General features: G+C 39.0%; 2 protein-coding genes and 2 long non-coding RNA genes across 6 annotated transcripts in view; 1 reads left to right on the top strand and 3 right to left on the bottom strand.

Moving 5' to 3' along the window:
- Positions 1-138: 138 nt before the first annotated feature.
- ak1 (adenylate kinase 1) lies at positions 139-21,498 on the bottom strand. Of its 3 annotated transcripts, none has more exons than XM_082170575.1 (7): positions 21,405-21,498; positions 9,736-9,768; positions 7,304-7,339; positions 4,751-4,914; positions 3,663-3,779; positions 2,989-3,180; positions 139-225 (listed from the first exon to the last, which is right to left on the bottom strand). In XM_082170575.1, exons 2-7 carry the CDS (start codon positions 9,740-9,742, stop codon positions 157-159), a joined length of 585 nt encoding a protein of 194 aa, XP_082026701.1. In that variant the 5' UTR covers positions 9,743-9,768; positions 21,405-21,498; the 3' UTR covers positions 139-156. The 3 variants fall into 3 exon arrangements, with proteins under 3 accessions (XP_082026701.1, XP_082026703.1, XP_082026702.1); XM_082170577.1 differs by having other exon boundaries at positions 9,736-9,771; positions 21,416-21,494; XM_082170576.1 differs by lacking the exon at positions 21,405-21,498 and adding an exon at positions 15,814-15,908.
- Positions 16,470-25,706, top strand: LOC309499341. The gene is made up of 3 exons (XR_014206211.1): positions 16,470-18,190; positions 21,479-21,634; positions 24,197-25,706. It is a non-coding gene; the product is annotated as an uncharacterized lncRNA (long non-coding RNA).
- The window catches only part of LOC309499339, a 115,023-nt gene continuing 110,401 nt past the window's right edge, over positions 23,344-27,965 (bottom strand). The window contains exon 2 of the long non-coding RNA XR_014206209.1: positions 23,344-24,699. This is a non-coding gene — a long non-coding RNA (uncharacterized lncRNA). The remainder of the gene's footprint in view (positions 24,700-27,965) is intronic.
- Positions 23,344-27,965, bottom strand: part of gpsm1b (G protein signaling modulator 1b) — a 51,735-nt gene continuing 47,113 nt past the window's right edge. Inside the window, exon 14 of the mRNA XM_082170521.1 lies at positions 23,344-27,964. Coding sequence (XP_082026647.1) covers positions 27,764-27,964 — 201 coding nt within the window. The 3' untranslated portion in view covers positions 23,344-27,763. The remainder of the gene's footprint in view (position 27,965) is intronic.

Raw genomic sequence — 27,965 nt, 5'->3', positions numbered from 1 at the left:
CACACATACACAGAAAAGGGCATTTCTGGATGTGGAGTCTGAAGGTTTTTGAATCCTTCTGTAGTTTGAAGAGAGTATAGGCTCTATAAAGACAGAGATGACGAGTGTATATGAGAAAAAATGCAAAAGAAACCAGGGTTTGTCGTCAAGTGCTTTTTACTTCAGCTCATCAATAGCTTTTTCAACAATTGCAAATACTTCGTCCACCGGCAGCTCAGAGTTTATCTGGAGGAGGAGAGAGAAATCATTCATCGGGTTAAACAGAGAACAATTAACACAGAAGATCAATGGCTACACTTACATGCAACCTAATAATCCGTTAGTAATGGGATTGACGGCTCAGTCGGACTGAAAATCCTTCATGTAGACGCCTTAATCGGTCCGACTGAGCTCGATCTGAATGATATTTCAATCGGATTGAAAGGGGTGTTTGTTCCTTTTCTAATCCTATCGAGAGAACATGTAAACTTGAACACTTGCGCATAGAAATAGTGTAATGATGTAGAAATAGTGTAATGACGTAGAAATAGTGTAATGACGTAGAAATAGCGTAATGACGTAGAAATAGCGTAATGTAGAAATAGCGTAATGATGTAGAAATAGCGTAATGACGTAGAAATAGCGTAATGACGTAGAAATAGCGTAATGATGTAGAAATAGCGTAATGACGTAGAAATAGTGTAATGATGTAGAAATAGCGTAATGACGTAGAAATAGCGTAATGACGTAGAAATAGCGTAATGACGTAGAAATAGCGTAATGACGTAGAAATAGTGTAATGATGTAGAAATAGCGTAATGATGTAGAAATAGCGTAATGACGTAGAAATAGCGTAATGACGTAGAAATAGTGTAATGATGTAGAAATAGCGTAATGATGTAGAAATAGCGTAATGACGTAGAAATAGCGTAATGACGTAGAAATAGCGTAATGACGTAGAAATAGCGTAATGACGTAGAAATAGCGTAATGATGTAGAAATAGCGTAATGATGTAGAAATAGCGTAATGATGTAGAAATAGCGTAATGATGTAGAAATAGTGTAATGACGTAGAAATAGCGTAATGATGTAGAAATAGCGTAATGATGTAGAAATAGCGTAATGACGTAGAAATAGCGTAATGATGTAGAAATAGCGTAATGACGTAGAAATAGCGTAATGACGTAGAAATAGCGTAATGACGTAGAAATAGTGTAATGACGTAGAAATAGCGTAATGATGTAGAAATAGTGTAATGACGTAGAAATAGCGTAAAGATGTAGAAATAGCGTAATGATGTAGAAATAGCGTAATGACGTAGAAATAGCGTAATGATGTAGAAATAGTGTAATGACGTAGAAATAGCGTAATGACGTAGAAATAGCGTAATGACGTAGAAATAGCGTAATGATGTAGAAATAGTGTAATGATGTAGAAATAGCGTAATGATGTAGAAATAGCGTAATGATGTAGAAATAGCGTAATGACGTAGAAATAGCGTAATGATGTAGAAATAGTGTAATGACGTAGAAATAGCGTAATGACGTAGAAATAGCGTAATGATGTAGGAATAGCGTAATGATGTAGGAATAGTGTAATGACTTAGAAATAGTGTAATGACTTAGAAATAGTGTAATGATGTAGAAATAGTGTAATGACTTAGAAATAGTGTAATGACGTAGAAATAGCGTAATGATGTAGAAATAGTGTAATGACGTAGAAATAGCGTAATGACGTAGAAATAGCGTAATGACGTAGAAATAGCGTAATGATGTAGAAATAGTGTAATGATGTAGAAATAGCGTAATGATGTAGAAATAGCGTAATGATGTAGAAATAGCGTAATGACGTAGAAATAGCGTAATGACGTAGAAATAGCGTAATGATGTAGAAATAGTGTAATGATGTAGAAATAGCGTAATGACGTAGAAATAGCGTAATGATGTAGGAATAGCGTAATGATGTAGAAATAGTGTAATGATGTAGGAATAGCGTAATGATGTAGAAATAGCGTAATGATGTAGAAATAGCGTAATGACGTAGAAATAGCGTAATGATGTAGGAATAGCGTAATGATGTAGAAATAGCGTAATGATGTAGAAATAGCGTAATGACGTAGAAATAGCGTAATGATGTAGGAATAGCGTAATGATGTAGAAATAGCGTAATGACGTAGAAATAGCGTAATGACGTAGGAATAGCGTAATGACTTAGAAATAGTGTAATGACGTAGAAATAGCGTAATGATGTAGAAATAGTGTAATGACTTAGAAATAGTGTAATGACGTAGAAATAGCGTAATGATGTAGAAATAGTGTAATGACTTAGAAATAGCGTAATGATGTAGAAATAGCGTAATGACGTAGAAATAGCGTAATGATGTAGAAATAGTGTAATGACGTAGAAATAGCGTAATGATGTAGAAATAGTGTAATGACGTAGAAATAGCGTAATGATGTAGAAATAGCGTAATGACGTAGAAATAGCGTAATGATGTAGAAATAGCGTAATGACGTAGAAATAGCGTAATGACGTAGAAATAGCGTAATGATGTAGAAATAGTGTAATGACTTAGAAATAGTGTAATGACGTAGAAATAGTGTAATGACGTAGAAATAGCGTAATGATGTAGAAATAGTGTAATGACTTAGAAATAGTGTAATGACGTAGAAATAGCGTAATGATGTAGAAATAGTGTAATGACTTAGAAATAGTGTAATGACGTAGAAATAGCGTAATGATGTAGAAATAGCGTAATGACGTAGAAATAGCGTAATGACGTAGAAATAGCGTAATGATGTAGAAATAGTGTAATGACTTAGAAATAGTGTAATGACGTAGAAATAGTGTAATGACGTAGAAATAGCGTAATGATGTAGAAATAGTGTAATGACGTAGAAATAGCGTAATGATGTAGAAATAGCGTAATGACGTAGAAATAGCGTAATGACGTAGAAATATCTCAGGATAGATAGTAGATATCCTCAGGAGAATATAATGCCTCGTCACCTTCCGCACGATGCCGCGCTTCTCGTAGTAAGCGATGACGGGTTCGGTGGCTTTGTAATACAGATCCAGTCTCTTCTTAATGGTCTCCTCGTTGTCGTCGGCTCGGCCGCTGGTCTCTCCGCGCTTCATGAGTCTCTTCACCATCGTCTCGCCCTTCGCATCGATGTACAACAGCAGAGCCGGAGCGCCGATCTGAGCCAACACAAACACATTACACACACACTCAGGAGATTCAGGACTTACTGACGATACAACTAATGACACACACAAGATTACACTCTTATAGGTCAAATTTTCAGGAGATTCATGACAGCATTAAATGCATACCAGACTTACTCAAGCTTTCATTGATTTCACTTTTGTTTTGTAATCGACACAAATGTGATATTTGTTTTTCACCTGAAATGTTCATTATTCTTCAGAGGGTTATATAGGTTATATATATGTTATGCAGTGAAATTTCTGCTATATTCAAGTACATTGTGTGGTTTATCACAAGACACAACAGAACTGATTGATACATCAGTTGTCAATTCAATTTATAAGTTCCAAAGCTAAAATAATGTTAATATTGGTAAATGACTGTGAATATCTGTATGTCTATGGTCTAGAGCTGCTATGAAATCTGAAATGCAACACTGACGTCAGTTCCTGAGACTGATTAGTTCCTCTACCTTCTTCTCGAACTCCTCTCCCTGCTTGACTTCCCGAGGGTATCCGTCGATCAGGTAACCCTTCGAGACGTCCGCCTTGGCGATCATGGCGTCTTTGATCATGTCCAGGACCGTGTCCTGCAGAAAGCAGAGCATCATCAGGACGTGTCTCACCGCACCGGCAGGGTTTGAAATGAACTTTTTCACTCACCGGCCAATTTGGCTACTAAATCTTTAAGTTACCGGCCATTCAGAACTTCTACTAGCCAAAAATAAATAAACCAGATGAACGACATCACAGCTTATATAAATATATCATCATTATTCGGCTGTCGGTGAACATGTCAAACTAGCGATCAAAGACCTCAGATTTTAGCCTATGATCAGAGGAATCTTTTAGGATTTGCTAAATTTGTCTCAGACGGCCAAAATCACACAGTGTGAACCGGCTTCACACACACTTCCCCAGCAGAGTGAGTGAACATAATAAGTAATGCCTGTTTCAGATTACAAACAGTTCAGATTGTGTGTGTGTGTGAGTGAGTGAGTGTGTTTGTGTGAATGAGTGTGTGTGTGTGAGTGAGTGCGTTTATGTGAGTGAGTGCGCAAGCGCGTGTGTGAGTGAGTGAGCGAGAGTGTGTGTGAGTGAGTGAGTGAGTGAGCGAGAGAGAGCGAGAGCAAGTGAGTGTGTGTGAGCGTGAGTGCTTTTTTATGAGTGAGTGAGCGAGAGTGTGTGTGCGCGCGAGTGAGTAAGCGAGAGTGAGTGTGCACGCGCGTGTGTGTGTGTGTGAGTGAGTGAGTGTGTGTGTGTTTATATGTGTGAATGTGTGTCAGTGTGTGTGAGACGGCACGCGATGACTGTTCAGAAAGCAATGTGTAGTCTGACATGTTTCTTGTCCACGACACGACAAGATTTTAAGAGTCAACATCTCGTAATCTGACACAGTGACTATCACAGTGACTATCGCGACAGACAGAACGATCGTGTGATCTGAACCAGGCATAACACGCCAAACTGTCTAGAGATTCGACAGCGTTACCGGGTGATTTTCAGCCGTGTCTGGTGAGTGTTAATGTAAACCCTGCTGACGGCACAGATGTGCACTGACCAGAGGCACGAGTTCTCCTTTCTGCATGATGGCCTGCAGCTGCTTCCCCCTGTCGGAGCCGGACGCCACCTCGGCTCGCAGAAGGTCACCTGACGACAGGTGTGTGTAGCCGTACTTCGCCACGATCTTCTCACACTGGGTTCCTTTCCCAGAGCCGGGGCCGCCTGACCACACGGAGAGACAAACACGGATCTTTACTTTAAAATAGGGTTTTGGGGTTTCGTCTGCTCACCAAAGGCTGCGTTTATTTGATCAAAAATACTATAAAAATGTGAAATATTATTAAGTTGGCTTGGAAAAGCCAACATACTGATACTGTATGTAAGCTTATTATTATTATTCTTAGCCAAAATTTCTCCACGCTACTCCTCCTAAACTGTTCAAGCTACAACCACTAAACTCAGACTAAACCTTCAAACTGTTCTGACTCGAGCTGCTTGCTCTTTTCAGACTGATCAGACTAATGGTTTTCCTAAAATTGCTGATCAAAACTTGGAAAAATCCCATAGACTTTCATTGCGGAATGTTCAAATTGAGCCAATACTATTCAAACTTCAACTGTATAAATTCAAATGTTGACAGTTGGAGAGGTTCTTTAGACTCCATCAGCTGCCGCTCTATGTACTGTTTCTAATTTATTGAGACTCATTTAAGCTGTCTGTCTTTCTTTCTTTCTTTCTTTCTTTCTTTCTTTCTTTCTTTCTTTCTTTCTTTCTAACTAATCTATCTATCTATCTTATCTTTCTTTCTTTCTTTCTTTCTTTCTTTCTTTCTTTCTAACTCCAAACTAAATTCAAATTTTGACAGTTGGAGAGGCTCATAGACTCCATTAACTGCCATTCTATGTACTATTTCTAATTCATGACTCATTTTCCATTCTATCTAATATTTCTAAACTGAAAACCTTCAAACTTTTAAAACTTCTTCAAACTTTAGTACTATCAAATTCTTACTTTATCTATCTATCTATAAACTACTTTAAACTTCAAGTTTTTAAAACTTTCTTTCTTTCTTTCTTTCATTCTAACTCTAAACTAAATTACAAATGTGACAGTTGGAGAGGCTCATAGACTCCATCAGCTGCCATTCTATAGAATATTTCTAATCTATCTATCTCATAACAACCACCCAGAACACAATGGCAACCACCTAGCAACCACCCAGAACAATTATTTGATAATTTGATCGTTTTTCATGTGACGGCAACAAAATATTTTTAATTGTTATAAAAGGATCAAGAAAGACAAAATCAAGTAATAATGTAATACTTCAAACTACTTTAAACTTCTCGTCCAAACTTTTCCAAGCCAACTTAAAGTTTGTCTCGACGAACTTTCGCATGTAGTTGTAATTTAAAATATCTGTTCTCTATGTGAATATACAGTGAAGTGTAATTTATTCCTGTGATCAAAGCTGGATTTTCAGCATCATTACTCCAGTCTTCAGTGTCACATGATCCTTCACAAATCACTCTAATATTATGATTTGATGCTCAAGAAACATTTATGATTATTATCAATGTTGAAAACAGTTTTTTACATTTTTATTTCATGATGCTCTGATGAATAGAAAGTTCAAAAGAACAGCATTTATCTGAAATATAAAGCTTTTGTAACATTAAACACGACCGTTCAAAAGTTTGGGGTCAGTAAGAATTTTCATTTCATTTTGGGGGGAAATAAATCAAATAAATCAATACTTTTATTCATCAAGGATGAGTTAAACTGATCAAAAGATACAGTAAAGACATTTATAATGTTAGAAAATATTCTATTTTAAATAAATGCTGTTCTTTTGAACTTTCTATTCATCAAAGAATTTTGAAAAAAAATTGTACACGACCGTTTTCAACATTAAAAATAATAATGAATGTTTTTTGAGCATAAAATCATCACATTTTCATTAAAAAGTTTGGGGTAAGTTAGATTTAAAAAATAAATAAATACTTTTATTAAGCAGGGACCCATTAAACTGAACAAAAGTGACAGTAAAGACATTTATAATGTTATAAAAGACTCTATTTCTAATAAACGCTGTTCTTTTGAACTTTCTATTCATAAAATAATCCTGAAAAATAAAAAGTATCAGTTTCCACAAAAATAGCAACTGTTTTGAACATTGATAATAATCATAAATGCTTCTTGAGCATCAAATCATCATATTAGAGTGATTCCTGAAGGATCATGTGACACTGAAGACTGGAGTAATGATGCTGAACATTCAGCTTTGATCACAGGAATAAATTACACTTTATTATATATTCACATTTAAAATACATTGTAATAATATTTCACTGTTTCTACTGTATTTTTGGTCATAGATGCAGCCTTGGTGAGCAGAAGAGACTCTTCAGAAACATTACAAATCTTAATTATTCCATATGTTTGAACAGTATAGTGTACATTGTAAAAACAACATGTTTACTATGGTTTTTATGTGATATTTACACTTTATCAGCAAACTAACAGAATAGAAAAGCAGTGCATTATTTAACAACGTACAAATTCAATCACACTTGTTTGAGTTGTGAAATGTAAAAGTAACTCAACTCACCCACGACAAAGACGATCTTAGCATTTTTAATTTTATCTGTAAAAGAGCAAAACCATCCAAATCAGTCAAAATGTAACATATGAATCCACAGAGGCTTCACTTTTATTATCATTAGGCTATTATGTGGAATTGCTGCTCATCTGAGATCTCAGGCCTATCGAACTCTCTTGGGATCTGAAGTTTACTTTACCCTCTGGTTCCTCCACAGCGACTGCTTTACTCAAGCATCCAGAACCCATTTTCTGACACACACTTTCCTTCAGTCAGATCTGATTCTGAATGCTTGAGGTCGCCATGGCAACGGTTGCCAACATCTCACCTTGGCAACGGTGAAGAGCTTCATACAGCGGGTTTGATCCTGAACTCTACATGTAAACATGATGAGCTTTGGCTGCAAACATTACTATAAATTCCTGCATTTTGTATATTTATTTATACTGTATATTGTAATCATATAAATAAAATATGCGCAATGTGTAACTTATCCTAATTTGTTTAATTAAAGATTAAATCTGTCCATTAATATGTACAATCAAACCAAAATTTATTCAGACACCAGATATAATTTTTTTTTTATATTTTCACTAGTGTGATCAGGACACTATAGTTCATTTATGTAAGTGAGGAGAGCAAAATAAGGTCAACTGTGACATATTATACCCAAAAATTATTCATACAGTGACTCCCAGTAACATTTAATCAAATTTTGGGATCAAAAATGATTTGGACACTTTGAGCTGATCATGTTTTGCTGAAGTGTTTTGTCTTTAATTGCTAATGCTCTTTTTACACACAGACTGAACAAAATGAAGCATTGCTTGGTGATTGGTTGAGCTAAACTGGTATTATCTAATTGTGTAGTTAAATTTAACAGCTGACAGATATTCAACATAATTCATGTGTGAGACAGTCTAACAGAAGGACGGACAAAACCAGTCAAATATCAACTGAGTTCTGCTCATATTTTATTACCATTTTCTAAACTATAGTGAATAAACTGTGATAATGTGAGAAATGTTGAAGGCGTCTGAACACATTTTGGTTTGACTGTATATTCACCAGATTGTATTTCTTCAACACCAAATAACAATGACTTCAACACAACCTATAATTTCTAAAAAATGAAATTTATTCACAGACATTAAAAAATAAATAAACAATTATTTGACTTAAAGGACAGTTTAGCGCTAGCCTATATATGTGCTTATTTTGGTCCGTAAACAAAAACTTCTCGATTGACATCGTGTTCTCTTCAATAAGGGTGTCAAATCTATCCATAATCATATTATAAGTAATTATTCAATAAAGAGATCGATAAACAAATGTTAGTCAGTCAGCCAGTAAAACGAAAGGACCGTTAATATTTAAATTAAGCGCGGGATTCTGTGGAAGACGAGAGAAAGCGCGTGGAAGACGAGAGAAAGCGCGTGGAAGACGAGGGAAAGCGCGTGGAAGACGAGAGAAAGCGCGTGGAAGACGAGGGAAAGCGCGTGGAAGACGAGGGAAAGCGCGTGGAAGACGAGTGAAAGCGCGTGGAAGACGAGAGAAAGCGCGTGCAGTAAGTAGATATTTTAATATTTAAGTAAGTTAATATTTTTGCTATAAAGTTGGATTATTGGCGTTTTCATTTACCTAATTTCAACATAAATGCAGTATTTAACTAATTTCAGAGCTCTGTATTGGTCATTACACAAAAACATCTGCAACGTTTTAATTGGAAAGTTATTTTACACGGTTCTTAAAAAACTTAGTTTATAAGAACGTAACTATAACGTTATTATTTGGTACTCAAATAAATAAATAAATAAATAAATAAAAATACCAAACGGGAATGAAATCCTAAAGTTAGGGGAACGTTCTGGGTTTGGGCACGTGACCGCAACCTAAGACTGTTCACTCAAAAATAGGTTATTTGTATGGATTTTTATTTTATTTATATTTCTCTGTTTCAAAATTGAGTAGTTGTATATGTATTTTTTCCTCTTTCTCGTTACTGTCTTAATTATTACCACTGTATATAATATATAGAGCCTACTGTATTAGCCTCTTGCAATACAACGAATGTCCACATGAGGTCGCCAGAGACCATTACATCTTGATGAAGAATGAGACGTTTATTTGTGCGGTGTTTATTCGTTACAGCATCTATTTATCAGTTAGCCTTAGCGATATTTCTGTTTGTCATTGACATTAATTCGCACAGTGTTCCAGCAGGACAGTCCCGTCTCATGTGTAAGTGTGTGTAAAGGTCAGATTCTCCATCTGTCTGTAACCCATGTTTGGCTCTTCCTGGAGGATTGTGATTCCTCGCACGTCTGCTTTTAACAATCTCTCCATCTCTCTTTCAATCGAGTGACTGACTCCATAAAACAATTGCCAGTGTACGTCTAATAAATCCATAAAATATTGTAGATGAAAGGAATTCTGCTCACCTGCCATGGTTGTCTGTTATGTGAGAGATTATCCTGCAATAAAAGACACAAAAATTAGTCAAAATAAATACGGGAGTACTTGTATTGTTGATTTTGAAGTCCTGCCACTCGTTCTCTAATGAACCTCCACCAGTCTGTTCACAATCATGTCGGATGTGAGCAGATAATACCGAAACTAAAACCGAAATTAAACAGAATTAAACGAGCTGTTTGGTTCTGCTGTGCCTTTAAGACTGCTGTCTGCACGCGTTAGGCGGAAGGAGAGCATTGTTTTGGTTGTGCTTCGGCTCTGCGCGGATGAATGCAGTTCGACGGTGTACACGAGCAAATGGACACAAAAACAACATTTTGTTTTGTTTTTATTCTTCGGAGGTTTTGAATGATCCGTGGTGAATTATTCTCGTTCGTTGTGACTGCAGATTTACAGCTTTATTCTACCCACTGCTGGATCTATAGATATCACGTGACCGCACGTTATGCAATTTCCCGCGAAATCAGTTCCGACAGCTCTAAAATATAAATCATTATTCCCGCGAGTCTTAATGGGCGTCGCCATGACACTCGATACTTCCTGTATCTCAGTTCCGGTTTAGCCTAACGCTTGATGAAGCTAGCACACAAGGTGAAACTGATTACTGACAAGTAGTAATGCTGATAGATAAGCAATGGCTCCTTGTGGCTCAACGTGTAGCCTACCGTTGTCGGGTGCACAAACAACACGCAAAAACTGAAGGATTTTATGAATTATGACCTGTTTCCAACATAAACGGACCCTCTACGCAGAGTGTTTCTTGTATTTAGAAAAAACTGCAGTACAACTGTATATATATTTTTAAGTGGTATGTTTATTGTTTTCAATAATTTGACAATTAATTCAAGAATTAACTTTAATGTGCAGCAATTTGTACAAATAGAGAGTATGTAGGCCTACTATATTTGTTGTAGCCATTAAATAAGAGCATTTAGTTTCATATTTGTTCAAATATTATAATGTATTTTTTTCCATCTATGTTGAATATGAAAAGTGAACACCATGATAGGATGCATCGGGAGACATAGAGTGGGTCAGACATAATTAAACTGAATTTTCTTCATTAAGTTTTGTTTTGTAGAAAGCCTTTCTTTAAAGTGAATTTCGTTTTGTATAAATTGTATCTTAATTGTAATAATTTTTTTCATCAACCAATTGCCTGGATTTAATCAATAATATAGCAGACAATCATGACATGGAAGCGCCGGCGCGGCGCGGTCACTTGCATTGGACGTGAACAGGAGCGCATCTCATCATAAATTAACCGAAAATCAGACATGAGAAATATAGCCTATCTAAAGAAAGCTTTAAATGTCTTTAAACAAAACAATTCAAAATGAAAAGAAATAGGCTACTCTCTGATTATGTAATCCAAGATGTGCATTTCTATCTAGGCGGCGCGTTCACTACGGAGATGGCGATCGTCAACTTCATCTTTGCAGCTGACACTGACACAGAAAACACTAGTTTATCAATAAAAATCAATGCACGTGTCACTGGATTTACAAATGCACATCTTGCTTGTTGTCGAAAATATGTCGAAATATTGAGATATTGTGTTGAAATAACATTATTAATAATAATAAATCTTTAATAATATTTAAAGATTGTTGTGCTTGTTCAATTTAATAAAATTTATATTTTAATTATGATCATTAAAATAATTGAATATTAAATATTAAGTGGCCAATTTTTGCTAATTTATTAAAAGTATTTATATATAATATATCTAGCACCCCCTCAGCACGTTAAACAATTATCTGGTGCCGCCCCTCGTTATAACGGCCCAGTATTAAAAATGGTTGGATCTAAATCGGGCTCATAATTACAGTTAATGTGTCGGGCCGGGCCGGGCTCGGACACAACGGGCTCAGGTAGGGTCGGGCTCGGACACAACGGGCTCAGGTAGGGTCGGGCTCGGACACAACGGGCTCAGGTAGGGTCGGGCTCAGGTAGGGTCGGGCTCAGGTAGGGTCGGGCTCGGACACAGCGGGCTCAGGTAGGGTCGGGCTCAGACACAACGGGCTCAGGTAGGGTCGGGCTCGGACACAACGGGCTCAGGTAGGGCCGGGCTCGGACACAACGGGCTCAGGTAGGGCCGGGCTCGGACACAACGGGCTCAGGTAGGGTCGGGCTCAGGTAGGGTCGGGCTCGGACACAGCGGGCTCAGGTAGGGCCGGACTCGGACACAACGGGCTCAGGTAGGGCCGGGCTCGGACACAACGGGCTCAGGTAGGGTCGGGCTCGGACACAACGGGCTCAGGTAGGGTCGGGCTCGGACACAACGGGCCCAGGTTGGGTCGGGCTCGGACACAACGGGCTCAGGTAGGGCCGGGCTCGGACACAACGGGGTCAGGTAGGGTCGGGCTCGGACACAACAGGGCTCAGGTAGGGTCGGGCTCGGACACAACGGGCTCAGGTAGGGCCGGGCTCGGACACAACGGGCTCAGGTAGGGCCGGGCTCGGACACAACGGGCTCAGGTAGGGTCGGGCTCAGGTAGGGTCGGGCTCGGACACAGCGGGCTCAGGTAGGGCCGGACTCGGACACAACGGGCTCAGGTAGGGCCGGGCTCGGACACAACGGGCTCAGGTAGGGTCGGGCTCGGACACAACGGGCCCAGGTAGGGTCGGGCTCGGACACAACGGGCTCAGGTAGGGCCGGGCTCGGACACAACGGGCTCAGGTAGGGTCGGGCTCGGACACAACAGGGCTCAGGTAGGGCCGGGCTCGGACACAACGGGCTCAGGTAGGGCCGGGCTCGGACACAACGGGCTCAGGTAGGGTCGGGCTCGGACACAACGGGCTCAGGTAGGGTCGGGCTCGGACACAACGGGCTCAGGTAGGGTCGGGCTCGGACACAACGGGCTCAGGTAGGGTCGGGCTCAGGTAGGGTCGGGCTCGGACACAGCGGGCTCAGGTAGGGTCGGGCTCGGACACAGCAGGCTCAGGTAGGGCCGGGCTCGGACACAACGGGCTCAGGTAGGGCCGGGCTCGGACACAACGGGCTCAGGTAGGGTCGGGCTCAGGTAGGGTCGGGCTCGGACACAGCGGGCTCAGGTAGGGTCGGGCTCGGACACAGCGGGCTCAGGTAGGGTCGGGCTCGGACACAACGGGCTCAGGTAGGGCCGGGCTCGGACACAACGGGCTCAGGTAGGGTCGGGCTCGGACACAACGGGCTCAGGTAGGGTCGGGCTCGGACACAACGGGCCCAGGTTGGGTCGGGCTCGGACACAACGGGCTCAGGTAGGGCCGGGCTCGGACACAACGGGGTCAGGTAGGGTCGGGCTCGGACACAACAGGGCTCAGGTAGGGTCGGGCTCGGACACAACGGGCTCAGGTAGGGCCGGGCTCGGACACAACGGGCTCAGGTAGGGCCGGGCTCGGACACAACGGGCTCAGGTAGGGTCGGGCTCAGGTAGGGTCGGGCTCGGACACAGCGGGCTCAGGTAGGGCCGGACTCGGACACAACGGGCTCAGGTAGGGCCGGGCTCGGACACAACGGGCTCAGGTAGGGTCGGGCTCGGACACAACGGGCCCAGGTAGGGTCGGGCTCGGACACAACGGGCTCAGGTAGGGCCGGGCTCGGACACAACGGGCTCAGGTAGGGTCGGGCTCGGACACAACAGGGCTCAGGTAGGGCCGGGCTCGGACACAACGGGCTCAGGTAGGGCCGGGCTCGGACACAACGGGCTCAGGTAGGGTCGGGCTCGGACACAACGGGCTCAGGTAGGGTCGGGCTCGGACACAACGGGCTCAGGTAGGGTCGGGCTCGGACACAACGGGCTCAGGTAGGGTCGGGCTCAGGTAGGGTCGGGCTCGGACACAGCGGGCTCAGGTAGGGTCGGGCTCGGACACAGCAGGCTCAGGTAGGGCCGGGCTCGGACACAACGGGCTCAGGTAGGGCCGGGCTCGGACACAACGGGCTCAGGTAGGGTCGGGCTCAGGTAGGGTCGGGCTCGGACACAGCGGGCTCAGGTAGGGTCGGGCTCGGACACAGCGGGCTCAGGTAGGGTCGGGCTCGGACACAACGGGCTCAGGTAGGGCCGGGCTCGGACACAACGGGCTCAGGTAGGGTCGGGCTCAGGTAGGGTCGGGCTCGGACACAGCGGGCTCAGGTAGGGTCGGGCTCGGACACAGCGGGCTCAGGTAGGGCCGGGCTCGGACACAACGGGCTCAGGTAGGGTCGGGCTCGGACACAACGGGCCCAGGTAGGGTCGGGCTCGGACACAACGGGCTCAGGTAGGGCCGGGCTCGGACACAACGGGGTCAGGTAGGGTCGGGCTCGGACACAACGGGCTCAGGTAGGGCCGGGCTCGGACACAACGGGCTCAGGTAGGGCCGGGCTCGGACACAACGGGCTCAGGTAGGGTCGGGCTCAGGTAGGGTCGGGCTCGGACACAACGGGCTCAGGTAGGGTCGGGCTCAGGTAGGGTCGGGCTCGGACACAACGGGCTCAGGTAGGGTCGGGCTCGGACACAACGGGCTCAGGTAGGGTCGGGCTTGATTTTTTTGGGCCCGATCTAAGCTCTACTCGTCATTAACCAAGCGTGTTGTTTGGGCATGTTGAGGCTCTCTGATAGCAGTATCTTCAGGCTAATGTAAACCGGAAGTTCGTTACCGGCTTGTTCTACGTTGCCATAGCGATCATGGGAAAGGTCAGAGTTCGGGAAAGTTGTGAATAGGTTTATGAGTGTATTTAAAATAAAGTGACGACGTGATTTGCAAGAGGGATTTTTTTTCATCAATGGCATTTTGTTATTTGTATCTAAATATCATTGTGTAACTTCAGCTGCTTCACACAGACATATTATAGGCAGGAACAGCACAAGCTTTCACACTTTTACCACACGTTGCACTAGTGCTTCTGCTGATCAGTGCAATTTTGTTAGTTTAGTTCCAGTAATTGCTCTTTCTGGAAGTTTTGAGTCTTGAAAGTCACAGTGTGTTTCAGTTGTACATGCGGGGCTAAAAGAACATCTTAAGAAAAATTTGCTCTTCACTTTCACAATGTTTTTATCTAACGTGGATGGAGCAACTGATTTTGTGTGAAAATAAATCATAAAGTGGTTTATTTTGTTTAAAAATCATATAAATGTATGAGGTGGTGAGGTCTTTTACAGACATGTGGGGTGAAACACACTGATGGCTAAAATAATGTGTTTTCTATAATGTGTAAGTTAATACTTGTTCAAAACAGCCACTTTAGCAAAGTTTGTTCTATTTTCTGTTTATTTTGACAAATGAAACTCAATGCACTCAATCGCTCTGGCGCGCGGCCACACTTTGATAGCACTTAGCTTAGCTCAGTTCATTCATTAGGATTCAAACAGAGATGAAGTTAGAAGCGACCAAACACCTCCACGTTTTCCCTATTTAAATACAGTTACACGAGTAGTTACACGACCAAGTATGGTGACACAAAATATAACGTGGCGCTTTTCTAAGCGGGTAAAAAGGATAACTATAATGTATGGCGGAATAGCACTTGGAAGCACTTCGACTCGGCGCAGTAAAAAGTCACGTTGGTTCTAATGACAGAAGTGAGAGGGAGAGGATTTTTCAGGAGTGACTTTTTACCTTGTCAGAAGGTTCCCTGATATCAGGGTCTGTCCCTTTAAATCGAACCCTGCATTAAGAGGCTCTATGAGACGCTTATGAGCAAATGTGACAAATGTGAGCTGTTACTGTGACGGGTCACACCTCAAACCCCAAACCAGAACAGGAACACACCACGCTCACAGATAATATGAGCGTTACTATAACCAGCATGAAGCTGACTGGAGCTCAAAACTCTCAAACGCTTTATGCATGCTCATTTATTAATGCTCACAGTTGCTCGCTTGCAAGAGTGTGTTTATGCATATAAACTCTACTTCACATCTCCAGCACAGCGTGCTTATAGAGCTCACCCTGCAGTTTAACTGATGCATGTTAGTACAGTAAGTGTATTAAACAGCTCTGATGGAGACTGGAGGTTAGTGATATTCCCACACCACAGGAGTTATGAAAGCATAAAGAAGAAGGATATTATAAAGAGCGTGTCTTACTGTTCTGTGAGCTCGGCTGAAACACTCGGTCTCTGAGAGTCTGATGGCATGTGTAAACGGATCTCTTGTTTCTTGGTCATGTGACCAGCATTACTCCTCATGCAAACGCTGAGCTCTCAGAGGCTGGGCTTTCTGCTCTGGGATTTCAGTTTGAAAGAGCGGCACTTATGGCAAGCCGTTTGAACTTTGATTCATTTCCAGGATAGGAATTGTTGATATCAACAATTGCATTTCAACAATAAAAATTTTGATTTCAACAATTACATTTTACAATTACATTTTTGATAACAACAATTACATTTTTGATATCAACATTTTACTTGTTCATAGCTGTAATATATTTTCACTAGTGAAATGTCACCATAGGCTGCCATTCAAAATCAATTGTTGATATCAAGAATTGATTTCTTACTAGTAAAAATGCGACTTACTGATATCAATAATTCAATTGTCACTATAGTTGAAATGTCTATTCTTGATATCAACAATTGAATTGCTACTAGTAACATTTTTCATTTTTGATATCTGAAAATGTATTTCTGATATCAATATTATTTCAGATATCTAAAATGGCTTTCTTACAACAATCACATTCATGATATCCGAAATGAACATTGTCACTAGTAGCAATTCAATTGTTGATATCAAGAATAGACATTTCAACTAGTGACAGTTTTTAATTCTTGATATCAAAAAATACAGTTTTTTACTAGTAATAATTGTATTTCTGATTATATGTGACATTGGAATTTCAACTAGTAAGACATAAATTCTTGAGATCAACAATGGATTTTGAATGGCAGCCTATGGTGACATTTCACTGGTGAAAATACAATTACAGATATCAAGAATTATAGTTTTTAAATTGTTGATATCAAGAATTAGCATTTTAACTTGTGACAATTTAGAGATGTAATTTCTGATATCAAAAATTGCCATTGTTATAGTATAAATCTAATTCCTGATATCAATAACTATCATTTTAACTAGTAAAAATTGAATTGTTGATATCAAGAATTAGTATCCTGGAAATGAATAAAAGGTAAAACTGCTTGCCACTACTATGAAGATGAATATCGCCTCGTGTTCATGATCTCTGCTGTGGCTTCGAGCCCACTGTCTCTAAGGGGTTACACACACTGATTTTCACACGAGACGTTAGTCAAGTAAAGGTGACTGAGAGTAATGTGCTCAGATCTATTGTTAGCTCTGACCTTTAACCCCATAACTGTTTGAATGCAACACAAAATGTGTTTTTGGAAAAGATCATGATGTTGTTTTATTATTAGTGTGATGATATGTCATGTCTTTGAAGACAAAAAAAAAAAATGTTTTAAGAACGTTTAAGCGTTTCCATTAAGTTATAAAAACGTTATTCCGGAATGTTCTCCAAACATACAGTTTTACAAACGTTTTTCTTGGTTATGCGAACATTCCATTTCATCATTCGTTAAACATTAATGTTACTTTTGAATGTTCTCGGAACGTTCCGAAACAAGTCGTTACATTTAAAAAAGGTCCAACTGAAACGTTTGATGTATGTTTTTGTTCTAACGTTTTGAGAACATTATTAAAGATCAGATAACTTTGAACAAACGTTTTATTAATGTTACTGGAACGTTTGTCGATAACATTATTTGAGAGAAACTTGCCAGAGCGTTCCCTGTCAGCTGGGATATAAGGTTAAAGAGTAAAGTATATACAGTCAAACCCAAATTTATTCAGACACTTCACATTATCACAGTTTATTCACTATAGTTTAGAAAATGGTAATAAAATATGAGCAGAACTCATATTTTTGACTGGTTTTGTCCGTCCTTCTGTTAGACTGTCTCACACATGAATTATGTTGAATATCTGTCAGCTGTTAAATTTAACTACACAATTAGATAATACCAGTTTAGCTCAACCAATCACCAAGCAATGCTTCATTTTGTTCAGTCTGTGTGTAAAAAGAGCATTAGCAATTAAAGACAAAACACTTCAGCAAAACATGATCAGCTCAAAGTGTCCCAATCATTTTTACTGGTAGTCACTGTATGAAGAGTATTTGGGTATAATATGTCACAGTTTACTTTATTTTGCTCTCCTCACTTACATTAATGAACTATAATGTCCTGATCACACTAGTAGAAAAATATCAAGAATGATCTCTGGTGTCTGAATAGTTTTTGGCTTGACTGTAATTATGTTGTGGATGAACCCACAAGTCTGGTCATGTTTCCTTGCAAATACTGAAATATAAGGAAGTTACCTTCCTTAAAAATCCAGTTTGCTTCCTTATAGTGTTGGTTTTGTCAGCACTGTAATAACTATGGTATGCACTGAAACCAAGAGAGAGTATTATAGCGTGTAAAGTCTTCCATGTACCGGTGTGGTGAGTTTCCTCAGTATTTACACTCGTCTGTGTCCCTGATCCGGTTAAACACCAGACGTTCATGACTTCTGAAAAGCCTTCGAGCTGTTGGTGCAAACATGCATCTGGTTGTTCAAGATTCTTGTGCAGATGTTTCTCCTTGAATGGCAGTGCGATGCATCTCATATCTGCGTTTTGTTCAGTGAAGTGTTGTGTAATGTGTGCCGTGATGTTTTCTCCAGTTGCTTTGAGATGGTTTACGGCTCTGGGTCACGGTAAATGTCATGACCCGAGGGCCTGAATCAGCACTGGACGCTTTAGGACTCGCGCTCGGCCCAATTATGGAGATTTCTTACGGCATGTGAGACTGTTGTTCTGGGGTTTACCCGACACTAACTGGCCTGGTGTGAATATGGCTTTATACATGCATGTTGAATTGCATACATTCCCTGGAAACGCTGCATTTGTGCCCCATTTCTGTCCCGATGACTTACAGCTTGTGTAATTTAATGAATACTCAACGGCCATTACTTGATGGATTTCAATGTTTAGTGTGTCGTGCAAAAGCATTAGTAAAGCATTACTTTTAGTGTTTAATGTTTGTTTTACATTGGAATGTCAGCGAATACGCCACATGCATCTGCTCCTCACAGCTTAAAGGACATACAAATACAAATAAATGAAAAATATTGCTGCTTATGAGGCATTCTGGCTATACAAAGCTGAAACTTGAGATTTAAAAATGTATTATTAAAATACTATAATATATTAATAGATATTAATATTAATGAATGCATTTTAAATTTATGAAAATAGACATATAAACTCCAACACACTACAATTGTATATATATATATATATACACACAATTGTTACATTGTTACAACTGTTACATTGTTACAATTGTTTTGTATATACAAATATACAAAACTGTTACTTTTAAAAGTGTTTTATTTATTTGTGTTATTAAATTTTTTGTGTTTTATTAACCATTTTCTAAGACCCATTTGATCCACTGTCAAGCAGAGCTAAAGATGCAGACGTCACTCTGTGCACCAAACGTCGTGAAAGTTTAGAAAGGTTATGGACTTGGATTATGTAACATTTTGGAAATCACTGTGAGGTTTTGGTTTCTAGAGAGCGTAACAGATTGGTGTCCGCGTCTGTGAGACGGGAAGAACTGTAATAGCTTCTATATAAAGCTGGTGTACATGAGTCTCAGCAGCAGCTGCTCCATCAGTCGCTCACACTGATCATCTCTTCATCTCAGTCAAACATTGTGCATTTGTAAATATTTTTTATTTTAATTTCATTGTCATTGGAGTGAAATTTCCCCATGATTGCTTTAAAAATAGAGCATTCCTTACAATTTTGATGCACAGGAAGTGACATCATATCATATGCACCTTTTCTACAGGATATGAAATAATATCTGGTAATCTCACCATGTTCTCAGTTTTTATTCAAATTGTGTTCTTTCACTTCATTTAAAGATAAATGATTAAAGAAATAATTCTTGTTAATAGAAGTTAATGAATAACTACAAAATAACATTAATTCCTAAATAATATGATATAATAAGTTAATTTAAATATTGTAAAAAATAAAATAATAAATGTAATCAAAATATATAAACATATATATATATATATATATATACATTTATGTTTATATATTTTTTATTACATTTATTTACCATTTTAATTACACATTAATTCCATATTAAATATATATATTATATACAATTTAGTCTGTAGAAATATGAGAATTGCAACAGAAGTGCAAAAACAGGGTTTCAAAAATGTCATATGTAAGAAATGTAAAAATAACATTTAATGAAATAACATAGTGACATAATATTTCGTTTATGAACAACATTTTCTGCTTTCAAGCCAAGACCCTGTTCATGAAAAGCTTAGGTTAAGTACATTGTACTTACTCAAATAAGTCCTTACTACTGAGTTCCTAGTACTTACTATAGAGTTACGGTTAGGGTTTAGTTTAGGGTTAGTAACTTGTAATTATGCATAATCTAGTGTTATTATTATACGTGTCGTAACATGTAACTACGTCACCTTAAAATAAAGTGTTACCAAGCTAATTTTTAGGAACGCCAGCAGATTACATTTCACGTATGACCACATAAATCAAAATTTAGAAGGAGTTGCATGTGTTTTAACGAGACTCTGCGTCATGTGACCCGCCTGTGGACATTAATACGGGAAACCTCGATACCGTCCTGTCATCTAGATTCATAACCAACAGACCGACTGACCGGCGCTAAAAAAAGATGTTCTTGGCAGCAGCTGTCGATCACACTCTCAAACAGAAAGCTGACAAAAGGGGGTTTTATGCTGCAAAATGCCATTTAAGAACCTTTTTTCTTGGTTCCCCTGAGAACCGTTCTTAATGTCCCGCAGTAGTCAATCGTTTTATCCCTTAAAACTCATCTTTGATCAGCAAAATTACATATATAAAAAAAAAAAAAATCCTTGAGAAAAAATTGTCATGCCTTAAAATATCTTGAATGTAACTCGACACCCTCACCTCATTTAGTATGCGCGGTTCTATGAATATGCAAATGAGCCCCGCCCCCACTCAGAGATCCACTCGTTCACTCTCATAATCAACGTTAAAAACTTTAAATGAACCATTTTTTCTTAGTTTTTCCACTTTAAAGAACCTTTTGTGCGATAAAAAAGATTCCATGGAAGTTCCAAGGTTCTTTAAAGCCAATAAAGAGGCAACAAGCACCAGAAGCCTTTAAATATTCCCAAACCCCACGAAAAAAAAAACCGCAGGATGTTGGCCATTTCCGCTGTTGCCATAGCAACAGTGTGTCGCGCCGTAGCTTTAAGAGAGCGGCTCTGTTTGTTTGTTTGTTACGTAAACGAGGTCGTGTTTACAATAGAGAAACCGGCCCTTGCTTCCATCAGTGTGTTTGTTCCTCAGCGGAAGTGGGATCGGGTTCTCATGATAAAGCATCATGAACACGTCCTGTTTGACATTGCAGCTGTACGATCACAGAACTGAGTCTGATTCTCATGCTACAGCAAGACCTTAAAGAGCTTAACTCACTCACACACACACGCACACACACACACACACACATACACATACACATACACACATACACACACACACACACTCACACACACACACACACACACACACACACACACACACACACATTAAAGCCAAGCGCATTCACTCACTGCACTTCCTCTCCACTGACCTGTCTCTCTCTCTCTCTCTGTGTGTGTGTGTGTGTCCGGCTCCTGTCTGTGTGTGTGACCCGCTGCACGCCAGCCCTCCTTAGCTCAACGCCGCTTTATATAGACGCACGGCATTCTGGGAAGACTGTGCTGATGGGAGGGACTGGAGGAATGCAGGGATGGATCAGGATCGGCTCCTTCTCTCTTCATGATGTTCATTTCAGGCTGATTTTCACATGCATTTCTACAGGTTTGGTGGATTTCACACTTGAGTTGAGTTGAAAATATATTAAAATGTAAAAAATTTTTTTCTTGTCAGTGGGAGAAAATTTCTGTCTATCATAAAAACACACCGGTCAAGCGCCTCATAATTCTGACCAGTTCACGAGGAAGTTTGTCCACCCTGTTACATGACATTTTACCAATGCAACACGGTGGATGTTTTAAGCTCATTACTAGCTAGGAAAGAGCAACATGCTAGCAGGAGATTTAAGTTTAGGAAACAGTGTAGGCTAATTATGTCCAGTATAAATCGACACAACAGGGTGGACATGTTATGTTTTACACTATTAGATAAGTCATCTAAATAAAAATGAGGAAAAGTTCCCTCCAAGGAAATGATGTCGCTTCTAGCAAGTCATGTGATTTAGACTAGAGCATATACGTAGGGTTTTTAAGGGCAAGTAACACTAATGTAACAGGGTGGATGTTTTAAGCCCATTGCTAGCTAGTGTGGAGGCGGGGCTCATTTGCATATTCATAGACCCACGTATACTAAATGAGGCAAGGGTATTTTAAGGCATGAATCATTTGCTTAAATATGTAATTTTGGTGATCAAAGATGAGTTTTAATACAATGATTGACTACAGGGGGACTTTAAAATGTTCAAGGGCAAGTAACACCAATGCAACAGGGTGGATGTTTTAAGCTCCTAAAGCCCATTACTAGCTCAGAAAGAGCAACACACTTGCAGAAGATTTACATTTAGGAAGAAGTTTAATAGCTATAAAAAAAAATAAAAAAAATAAAAAAAAATTATGTCCAGTATAAATCGACACAACAGGGTGGACATCTTATGTTTTACACTATTAGATAAGTCTTCTAAATAAAAATGAGGAAAAGAGAGAAACTTTTACCTCCAAGGAAATTATGTCAGTTCTAGTAAGTCATGTGATTTAGTGAATATGTTTAAAGCTGTGCAGGATTTTCCCCATCTAGTGGTGAAACTGTATATGACTACTCACTGAATATGACTGTCTAGTAATTCTAGTAGAAGTAATTACACATAAATGAGCACATATCATTTTGAAAGAACAAAGTGCTAAGAATCAACTTTAAAAATTACACAGTGTAGCTTTAAAGTCTCCCTGTAGTCAATCATTTTATCCCTTAAAGCTCATCTTTGACCTCCAAAAATCACATTATTAAACATTTTATCCTTGAAAAATGCCTTAAAATATCTTGACTGAAACTCGACACCCTTGCCTCATTTAGTATGCGCGGTTTTCAGGATCATTACTCCAGTCTATCACATGATCCTTTAGAAATCATTCTAATATGATGATTCATTATCAAAGTTGGAAACAGTTCTGCTGCTTAATATTTTTTCATAACCTGTGATACTTCTTTAGGATACTTTGATAAAAAAAAAAAAAGAAGCAAATGTATTAAAAATAGAAATATTTTGTAACAGCAATATACACTACTGGTCAGTCATTTGGGGTCAGTAATTTTTTTCTTTCTTTTTTTGAAAATTCAGCTTTGCATCACAGAAATAAATGATCGTTTAAAGTATAATAAATTGAAAACCAATTATTTTAAATTATAATAATATATCACAATATTACTTTTTTTTCTGTATCTTTGATCAAATAAATGCAGGCTTGATGAGCAGAAGAAACATAGGCTAGTGATTTTCACTCTAATATTTCTCTGTTGAAAAAGATGAATGCTTAATATAATTTTCATCAACATTTTATTAAAAGCAAGGGATTCATTCCCATGTCCATGAACAGGAAATAAATATAAAACATGTATGTACATTGGGGCAATGGCTTTTCAAAGGCTCTCACACTCATTCACACCATATTACAACATCATTACACTTATTATATCACAATCCAGGAAATATCTCTGTTAAACCATGACAAATTAAATATATTTTTTTTTATAATTTACCGTTCCATCCATAACTAATACAGTTCTGAATTCAACCTCATCACATCATTATGAATCTAATACACTATTCCTGATATTTCTTGAGTATTAGAAATGAGGGCTAGTTTTAATTACAACCATAATGCATCAGTAGAAACATATTATTAATCAATATGAATCTGCTTGTTTAGCTTGTTAAAATAAAAGTAACTTAATAAATATTAAAAAAATTATACATAATGCTTTCTTAAAATAAAATTAAAAAAAGATAATTTATGGCCTCTGCTTATTTCTACCACTAGATGGCAGTGAGTAGACTTAAAGTATTTCAATTCCCTCCAAAACTATTAAATGTGCACAAATTGCTCCACATGAACATCAAAATGACGTTTAATTCATCTAAAGCATTAGTCTGCTGATCATTGGCCACAAATGACTAAGATATTGAGTGACTAAAGCAACTCAATCAATGTCCAAACTCGGTTATGGAAAACTCTCTAATCACTCGTTTGGTTTTGGAAGTAAGAGCAGTTTCAGGCGATTCAGTCGAACCGTGAAAGTGGGAACTGGAACATTCACATACTTTAATTTTCCCACATTATAACAATACTTAAAAACTCTTTTTCACAACATTTTTTTTTTTTTTTTTTACAGATATTTCTCAACACTTTCAATAAATACATCTGTCACAATATCTTGGAATTGAAAAGAGCCGGAGAGAAATGTTGAAAGTTCCGCAGCCCTATAATGTGTGTCAGCAGCTCGATGGAGAACACCACGGAAAGCCCAACCGAATGCACTTGCGATTAAGAAGGTCAAAGATACAGCGGCACTAGTGGAAATACTGTCAATAACACACACACACACACACACACACACACACACACACACACACACCAGAACAACACTGCTGGAGTCTCAGAAAACACAATATTAAAGAATACAATCAGAGTCTGCAGGATTCTCTCGTTAAGGCAGCGGACGAGAAACACGTGATGATGACGAGGTTAACCAGCGTCTCCAACAACGGGGCGAATTCACTGAACGCTGTATTATACACCGGATTATCCAATGAACATTTCACTAATGTTCCCATTAAGTTATGACAACATTATTTCCAGTAAGGCTTACAGTCAAACCAACATTTATTCAGACACCTTTCTCACATTATCACAGTTTATTCACTATAGTTTAGAAAATAGTATGAGCAGAACTCAGCTGATATTTGACTGGTTTTGTCCGTCCTTCTGTTAGACTGTCTCACACATGAATTATGTTGAATATCTGTCAGCTGTTAAATTTAACTACACAATTAGATAATACCAGTTTAGCTCAACCAATCACCAAGCAATGCTTCATTGTGTTCAGTCTGTGTGTAAAAAGAGCATTAGCAATTAAAGACAAAACACTTCAGCAAAACATGATCAGCTCAAAGTGTCCCAATCATTTTTGATCCCAAAATGTCACTGGTAGTCCCTGTATGAGGAATATTTGGGTATAATATGTCTCAGTTGACTTTATTTTGCTCTCCTCGCTTACATTACTGAACTATAGTGTCCTACACACACTCTGCTGTCTGAATAATCTTTGGTTTGAATGTATGTGAACGTAACGCAAACATTCCATTTGATCGTTCTTCAAACAGAATGTAAAGGAACTGTTACTTTTGAATGTTTGCTGAACATTCCGAAACAAGTCGTTACATTTAAAAGCCGTTAGATGTTGAACGTCCAACTGAAACATTTCACAGAAAAAAAAAAACATTCCATGAATGATGTATAAATAATATCAAGGTTTCGAGAACATTAGATGAACGTTCTGTTACTTCTGAGAACGTTCGCTGTTAGCTGTGCAGAAATAGACGTAATATAATAACTATATATAGCTTAATAAGTAACTAATGTTCTGCTTATTGATGCTCAGATGGAGACGGTGTTTATAAGCGGCTGGTGAAGAGTCTCAGAGGCTTTATTGTCCCTGTAAAGAACATTATAAAGAGTGTTTAACCAGAAGCGCTGAATGGAGGAGAACGGCGTGAGAGTGTTCTAGCGCTGAAAGACATATATCTGTGTAGTGTGTGTTCCACACTCGCTGTGTGTGTGTGTGTGTGGCGTTCCCGGATTTCTTTATCCTCATGTTGTGTTCCGGACCTGGAGAGGATATTCAGTCGCACTTTATTTTACAGTACAGTGTACTTACAGTATTAAGAAAGTACTGGTAATATACAGTGCGTGCAGAATTATTAGGCAAGTTGATTTTCTGATCATAATTTTTTTTTTCAGGCACATTTTACCACATTAATCTTAATAACTACTACTTTTAATTTTGTATTTAATCATAAATTCATCACCAATGAGCATGTCACTGTCCAATGCAGTTTCTAGTATTGCATCCTTCTCATGGGCATTTCATCATTTTTGACTTTTCTTTTTCTTTTTTGGCTCATTTTATCTGTAAAAGAAAATGGCCTTATAATTACGCACACCTGAATATAAGGTGTTTTTTATTATTATGATTTAATTATATATCACTTATAAATGATCAAATACAAAATGAATAGTAGTTATTAAGATTAATGTGGTTTGGAATTGGTAAAATGTGCCTGGAAAAAAATATGATCAGAAAATCAACTAATAATTCTGCACGTACTGTAAGGTTACTAATATATTACAGTACGAGTACTTACAGTACTAAGAGTGTGCTGGTAATATAAGGTAACTACATGGGTTAAGGTTGGGATTAGGGGCAGGTTAAGTTATTATTACTAATACCCAGTTATTGTAAGAACTATAATAAGTATATAGTTTGTACATGGGGAACAGGACTGTAAAATAAGGTGCTACCGGATTTTCTTTTCCCCAGAAATGCTAGTTCATATTATTATAGCATTGGACTAAAACGTACTGGCTTTGCTCATGAGGATAAAACAACTTCCTAAATTTGCTTTTGATATTTTGTCTAACCGTGTTACACGTGTGGTGTTCTGGACAGGCCTACACACAACTGCTCATAAATCTGCCATCATACTCTGTTATTGTCAAATACTGGGTTCAGGTTTTGTGTTTGCTTCTGGAAGTGAAGTGCATCAGCTCAGATCTGTAGCTGTGTTTCCGTTCAACTATTTTTATGCAAATTTTGGGATATCACATTAAAAAAATGCAGGATGGAAACGCCAAGATGTGTTTAAAAATGATATATTAAAGCTGATATATAATATATGATCTCCTTCAGCTGAGACGCTTCAGATGCGCACTGATCAACGTGATGGTCTTGAATTGCTTGAAATATGAACGGAAAAAGGGAAAATACAGTTCAGTGCAACATTTCATCGCAAGTCTGTCATATCGGCTACATAAAATTATGAGAACTTTACAATTGTGTGTTTTGGTCATGTTGAGACTTTTGTTTTTGTAATCAGGCTCTTAAAATATATACAAATTTTGATGTATATTTATCAGCCAATATATCGGTTATCGGCTTTCAAATATAAAGAATTATCGTTTATCGGCCACATTTTATCGGTGCATCTCTAGTGTTATGCAATACCCCGATGTTGCACACAAGTTAAATTCGCAGCTTTAGATGGAAACACAGATAATGAGGCCTAGGATCAGAAAGGAAACTCAAAACCTGAGCCGACTGAGATAACGAGAGATTTACAAGCTAGATAAAGCACACGGGTTCATTAACAACTGAACGACGTCAGCCACTGATTCCCAGTGAATTCGCCCAGTTATTCCCATTAATATAAACTCTATCACAGCAAAAAATGCTTCTCTTACTCAGTATTTTTGTCTTGTTTCCAGTTCAAATATCTAAAAATTCTTAAATCAAGATGCATCTACTAGATGAGTAAAATGACATACGATATTAAGTCTTGTTTTCTGGGGAAATAAATCAAAATTAAACGAGCAAAATGATCAACTAATGGGGTAAGAAAAATAATCTTGTTAAAGATCATTTTATTATTATATGATTATTATTCATTTTGATTTATATCCCCAGAAAACAAGACATAATATCATATGTCATTTTACTCATCTAGTAAATGCATCTTGATTTAAGAATTTGTAGATATTTAGACTGGAAACAAGACAGAAGTCCTGAGTAAGAAGAGCATGTTCTGCATGTGTCATTGGCTGTAAAGCACCGGAGGCGTATACTGAGATGGCACTTGTGTTCTTCATGTTTCTGTTGGTCTGGTGAGTGAGTCCGTTTGCTCTAGCCGTGGTTCGGAGAGTCGGGGTCGGGGTCGGGGTCAGGGTCGGGGTCCGCGTCGTCTGACGGGAGCTTCACGCGCTGCTCGTCCATGCGCTTGGCCTGGACTCTCTGAATGAGGCTGAAGAAGTCCTCGTCGGGGACGGTCGGGGCCCGCGGACCCCCTTCAGGAGGAGAGCAGCGCTGGTCGTCGATCCGGGACGAC

Source organism: Leuciscus leuciscus (genome assembly GCF_965113295.1).
Source record: "Leuciscus leuciscus genome assembly, chromosome: 5".
In the NCBI taxonomy this organism is placed as follows: domain Eukaryota; kingdom Metazoa; phylum Chordata; class Actinopteri; order Cypriniformes; family Leuciscidae; genus Leuciscus; species Leuciscus leuciscus.
This window is presented reverse-complemented; position numbering and strand designations above follow the sequence as displayed.

Bases quoted from the DNA above. Each gene is read 5' to 3' on its own strand.
- ak1 (XM_082170575.1), bottom strand. The intron at 4,915-7,303 runs GTGAGTTGAGTT...CCGTGTGGTCAG, and splicing joins TAAGATCGTCTTTGTCGTGG to GCGGCCCCGGCTCTGGGAAA. The intron at 226-2,988 runs GTGACGAGGCAT...CTCCTCCTCCAG, and splicing joins AGCGCGGCATCGTGCGGAAG to ATAAACTCTGAGCTGCCGGT.